General features: G+C 36.5%; 1 protein-coding gene across 1 annotated transcript; it reads left to right on the forward strand.

Annotated features, from left to right (window-relative positions):
* The first annotated feature begins 3,606 nt into the window (after positions 1-3,606).
* LOC141595313 (quinone-oxidoreductase homolog, chloroplastic-like) lies at positions 3,607-5,344 on the forward strand. The gene is made up of 4 exons (XM_074415300.1): positions 3,607-3,764; positions 3,926-4,064; positions 4,202-4,293; positions 4,381-5,344. The coding sequence occupies exons 1-4, from the start codon at positions 3,699-3,701 to the stop codon at positions 5,068-5,070; spliced, it is 987 nt and encodes a 328-aa protein (XP_074271401.1). The 5' UTR covers positions 3,607-3,698; the 3' UTR covers positions 5,071-5,344.
* Positions 5,345-6,355: the final 1,011 nt, after the last annotated feature.

Raw genomic sequence — 6,355 nt, forward strand, 5'->3', positions numbered from 1 at the left:
CAATATTATTATTTTTTTGAAACACGAACATTTTTTTAGCAAATACTTTGTAATTAATTGTACTATTCAGTCTTTTGAAACAAACGTACTACAATTTGAGAGTATTCATAGATTGTTTTTGTTTTTTACTTCTAAAACGAAAAACTTACTAATAATATACCTATTTTTTTACAGTTTAACTTAATTTCTATCTCTGTTCCATACCATGTAAACATTTAAATTTCGGTTAATTTTTGAAAAAAATTAATTTAACATATACATAAATATATTTATTATAACACATACCTTATCTAATTGTATTATCAATGTCATTCGTTCGCGTTTATATTACGACTTTTGTGAATATAAGGATATAATAATAATTTTTTTTAAAACAAAGTCAACAAAATAGTTTCAATAAAACCGATAATTTTATACGGAGAGTAAGTGTTAAACCTTCTCTTTCTTACCTCTTAATACAAAACATTACTAATAATAAGTTTCATAGTTAAATTTCAAATGGAGTTATTATTATTGTAAAATTGTTAAGTTCTCTAATATCTCTATCTAAAAAACCGCGCATTTGCGCGGGATCTATTCTAGTTTGGACTAACACATAACCAAAACCAAGTTAAACCAAAGCATTTTCTTACAAATCAATAGGGCTTTGAAATTATAAAAGACCCATAATATGATTTCAATAAGAAATTCATAATTGTAATCTAGATAAACGATTCATCAAAATACACAAAACATGATATTAAAGAGGCATGACAACATTATCCCGACCAAAGAAACGATTTTCTTAATTCGAGATACAAAAGTAAATGCCCAAAATGATTCATAATTGTAAAACAATTCTCAATCACAACCAAGTTATTGTGCAATTCATAATTGTAATTTAATTCAACAATTCATCTAAAACAAACGAGACTTGATATCTTAAAGGATTGATTTAATATCCCGGCCAAAGAAACCATTTCCCCTATTCAAGATATAAATCAAGTGTCCAAAATGATTCGTAATTGTAAAACAATTCTTAATCATAATCAATTCAATGTTGTGACAAAATAGAACAAAACCAAGGCCAAACAAATCGATTTTCAAAAAAATCAATAAGTTTTGATATAAAACAGGCGGACACGACCATAATATGACTGGTTCTTGACCGGTATTGGCCTGCCCAACTCGGAACCGGAAAGAACACAGTCAAACCATTCCTTTTAAATCGAAAACCAAGCTAAAACATGTTAAACGTGCTAAAATGTTAAACAGAGCGGTTCGCATTGAAATAAACCGGTTTTAAAAACTTTAAACCGGTTCCCTGACAATTAGGGTCCAATTAACTTGGAACCGGTCCGTTTAACATAAAAAACAGATTAAAACTAGTCGAAACAATTTCGACAATTGTTATCATGCTAAACCGATTTGTTCAACATTTTAAACCAATCAATTAAGCCATGTTTTTCGCCTCTTAACTTATGATTTTGGACTCCCTTCGTCTTACTTCATTCGAGTATTGCCTTAATAATATTAGGGCTCATCATCAAGAATGAAATAGCGTCTTAGGGTTTTAGAAAAACGATTTTAGGGCAAAATATACTCTAATTTTATATAAAATCCAATTTCATAATTTACAGTATTAAATTCGCAAATTGAAACTACCCTAAACATGTTCCTAATAAATCAACAAATATTCATATTCATCATATCAATTGAATCTCACATATCCAATTATGGGGCAAGATTCAAATCGATTTGAATAATACTACGCGACAAAGGCTCTGATACCACTGTAGGGTTTTGTACACCCTATGAGCCCGGATCTAATCGCAAGTATTATACAAATTAACATAGGAAATAAGATGAATCACATACCTCTTAGCGCAGCGGAATAATAACGATAATAAGAAGTATATTTGATGTAGAAAACCGAAACCCCAACGAATAATTAGCACCCCAGTTGTGATGCCTCTAGCGGTATCCACACAGCTACGATTCTCCGACTAGAATGCTAGTACTTGAAGGGGAAGAAATCTAAATTAGAGAAAACTCATTTTCTCTCTCTTAGTGTATCTCTCTTTATGTCAGACAAAAAGAATAAAACCCTTATTAGGTTTGTCACACAAACCCTCTTTATATAGATGAGATACATAGGTTAGTTTCCTAAACTCTATCAGATAAACGCAGCTGGGCCTAATCATTATTAGAGCCCGGTTAGTATTAATTATAAGTCTGACTTATAATTATACTAATCCCGTACCTTTTATGTCTGACCCAATAGGCCCATTTAAGACTACCAGATACATAAACCACCTTACGCGTCAAACCGACATTGGCCTCTAGCAAGGCATATCAATTACATAGACTTGATTGAGTTAATTCGTATAAGACAGTGGACATAACTCCTTCATGTACTTGCATCTAATTCTTCCTCGGGTTTATCAGTCGAACGTCCGAGTCCGAGTGAGGAGCCTTTCAAGTCGAATCGCCTATGAATGGTGTGTTTGGTGCAAAAGAGGTTTCCCATGATAATGAACCTCACCTGAACTCGAGAATATTACTCCCTCCGTCCCGGTCATTTGTTGTCCTTTGGTTTTGGCACAAAGACGAAGGAAAGGGGGAAGGGGCCAATTACTAAATGACATGTGGAATAAATTGAATGTGAATGACCAAATTACTCATCAAATTCATTCTTAAAATAGAAAGGACAACAAATGACTGAGACAGCCCAAAATGAAAAAGGACAACAAATGACCAGGACAAAGGGATTAGTATTTGCGCAACAACTATAACAATACTTGCCCAAGTAGTGAGGTACAGGAAATATATCAAGTTTCTTAACTTACTTTCTTTTGGATTGGACCTGTCAATTTTACATAGTGAAGGCCAAAGAATTTGGTGACAAAGGTATTCTCGAATGATCGTACATGGCAGAAGTATGCTGACAGCATCCTCAGAAGTACCTAAGAACACAAATGTTAAGTAATGCTAAAATAATTTGTTTATTTTGGTATAAATCATCTGGTTTAGTATGGGTTCGAGCTGATATGACCAGAAGAGCGGTAAGACTTTCCCTCTGGGCATAAGTGTCATTCACTGTTTTTATTCTTTTTTGAGGGATATTTTAATCAAATGAAAACAAATAATTGAGACGGAGTGTAGCTCCTCGAGCTTGGAATTACAGCTGTATCCAGCGTATATGCAGGTAGTTTGGTGTTCTTGCTTTTGAAAACAAATATTAGGCCAGACATTCGATTAAGTTTACGTTCTTCCCTATCAAATAACTGGGACGGAGGGAGTAATATTAGCAAACAACCACTAAATGTAAAGACTAATCTCATTGGGGGTAAGGGTCAAAAGAGCCGTCTGCGTTCTATGTATGATTTATGAACTAGAGGTTGCAAAACCTCCACGGACCACAATCCCATACTCCATTTGCTAATCTCATTGGGTCAGAAGGTTCAAAAGAGACGTCTATGCATGAGTTAGGAACTTATGAAGTTGAGGTTGAAAAACTTCCACGAACCACAATCCAATAGTCCTTTTGCTCGTCTGTGTCTCATATAACTTGTCAACTGCAAACTTTTGTTGCAGAAACTTCAACTTTTGGAAACACCAGTTTACCATTTTGCCCTTTGAACTTACTATATCGAGACGTCATACAAGATTATAAATATTAGGTGTTCTGCTTTGTAATTTTGACGAAATAAGAAATAATGGCTGGTAAACTAATGCATGCTGTTCAATATTTTAGCCATGGTGGCGGCGCTGCTGCTCTTAAGGTTTTCTTCATTTATCCTTTTTTTTTTTTTGTACCCACGAAAACTTGGAAATAAAATATAGGGGTTGAAATATGTTAGAATGAACATATTTGCGCCTTTTTTTCCTGTAAAGTACGGAGTATAACAAGCATTGTATATTTGTATGATTGTATAAATGGCAGCATGTAGAGGTTCCTATACCAGAGCCAAAGGGTGATGAGGTTCTACTGAAAGTCGAAGCGGCCTCTTTAAACCCCATGGATTATAGGATTCAGATGGGCATTGTTCCCTTCTTCCCTCGCAAGTTCCCCGCCATCCCAGGTTTCATCTCGTCTTCCTCTCGATCTTCCCATATCCGTAGCTAGTTTGAATGATATATAACACATGGTGAGGCAAAGGGTATGGAATTTGGATGTATGCAGCCCCATTCTCTAATGTCTTATGCTGTATTGTTGTAGGAACTAATGTAGCAGGGGAGGTGGTTCTACCTGGATCGTCGACCAGCAAATTTAAAGCTGGCGACAAAGTTATTGCCTATCTTAGCCACAGTGTAAGCTCTTTTCTCTACCGACACTGGCTACATATTCCATCTGTCTTACCTAATCAATAGTTTACGGTCTTGCCTCTAATTTTACAGAATGGAGGTGCACTGGCAGAGTACGTCGTGGCAAAGGAAAATATAACAGTCATCAGACCACCCGAAGTATCAGCAGATGTCGGCGCAGGCATCCCTCTGGCGGCTATGACAGCTCACTATGCTCTCACTCAGTCGGCAAACATCAACCTCAATGGAACCGGCGACCTGAAGAACATATTGATCACAGCCGCCTCAGGAGGTGTGGGCCACTACGCAGTCCAACTGGCTAAACTCGGAAACACCCACGTCACAGCCACGTGTGGGACTCGCAATCTTAACCTGGTCAGAAGCTTAGGAGCTGACGAAGTTATAGACTATACTACCCCAGAAGGTGCTGCCTTAAAGAGTCCTTCTGGAAAGAAATATGATTATGTTGTACATTGTGCAACCGGGTTTCCATGGAGTCGGTTTGAGCCGAATTTGAGCACTTATGGGAAGGTCATAGACTTGACTCCTGGGTTAAATGCAATGCTAACTTTTGTGCTCAAAAATATTACATTCTCCAAGAAAAAGCTGGTGCCTTCATTTGTGAAACAAAATACAGAGAATTTGAAGTATTTGGTGAATTTGGTGAAAGAAGGGAAGGTTAAAACAGTCGTAGACTCGAAACATGCTTTGAGTAAAGCTGAAGATGGTTGGGCTAAAATGATGGATGGCCATGCTACTGGTAAAATTATAATTGAACCTTGAGTACAGTTCAATAGTCAATAGTCCTCTAGTGTGAATCGAACACCGTTCCATATTTTACGATATGAATTTATACTCGTATTTGTTTATAAGTTAGCGACAATACTGGTTTTAGAGTTTAGACTCGTGAAATTAGTTTGACTTGTAAACAATTGTATGGACTATGGACCCATTGGATTAGTCTATCACAATATAGTTATTTTATTTGTAATTAAGTCATACTGCGTGTTTTATTATTTCCTCTATTTCAATTATTATTATTTCCATTTGTATGTAATTAGACTTGTGTGATTAATGAGTAGTTAGCTCGATTTGAGACTTGTAATATTCTAGAAAGGTGGAAATGCAGAATGACGCCATTCAATTTTTTATGATCAAATATACACAAGTCAAACTACATAAATTATTATAATATGATATTAACATATTTTCATTTCTTAACAAAATTCATTTAAAAAAATTATATATTCAATAAAAATAAATACTGTTTTTTTTTTTTTTTTTTTTTTTTGGCAGCAGTAAATAAAGGTATACCTACATAAAGTTCGGGCAAACAACGCCCATATTACACATGCAAGTAACCATCACTACGATACAAATATTAAAACCTAGCAAAAGACCATGTCGGATAGAAACATCAAGTTGGTGGAGTACGAAAAAGTGGACGTAAGTCTCCTTATCGACGTTGTGCGAGCAGCTAACATCTCCTGAAAGCCTCCGATGCATGTGAGATGCGGAGTGACGAGGGCGTGGTGCACTTACGCCACAAGAGCGTAGAAAGAGATGGTGGATGACACAAAAAGTCAGATCCGATGGAGCATGGGCTCCTACACCAAGGCAAACAAACTCTACAATCCACACGAACGACGGATCAACAAACCCAAAGACGTACACAAGCCACATCAAAGGATTCCCCGTGACCAAGTTTCATCCATAATTGCTATAAAGCGCCGTCGACCGACGATCCAACCCGAACCGCATAACCGATCTTCATAAAACCGATTTATTATACCTAGAAGCTCCCCAAGGATAAAGGGACAGGACACCCTAAACATCCATGAAGAGACAACAATAGCGATAACCAACACCCCGAGGAAGGGACAGGACACCCTAATCATACTCGAAAATGCGGCTAGACTTATTTGAAAAAACGATAAATAGAAAATCACCATCAAACAGAAAAGAAAACCACCACATCCGTACCAACCACAAACATAGCCACTTCCAACTCCACCCTACCCAACACATCTCAACCAAAAAAACCCCGACCGACCCCAAGAACTCACAC

This window comes from Silene latifolia, chromosome 1 (assembly GCF_048544455.1).
Source record: "Silene latifolia isolate original U9 population chromosome 1, ASM4854445v1, whole genome shotgun sequence".
Lineage (NCBI taxonomy): Eukaryota > Viridiplantae > Streptophyta > Magnoliopsida > Caryophyllales > Caryophyllaceae > Silene > Silene latifolia.

Excerpts from the sequence above, each read along its gene's own strand:
- LOC141595313 (XM_074415300.1), top strand. The coding sequence starts at position 3,699 with ATGGCTGGTAAACTAATGCATGCTGTTCAATATTTTAGCCATGGTGGC. Across the intron at positions 3,765-3,925 it reads GCGGCGCTGCTGCTCTTAAG|CATGTAGAGGTTCCTATACC; the intron begins GTTTTCTTCATT and ends TATAAATGGCAG. Across the intron at positions 4,294-4,380 it reads TTGCCTATCTTAGCCACAGT|AATGGAGGTGCACTGGCAGA; the intron begins GTAAGCTCTTTT and ends CTAATTTTACAG.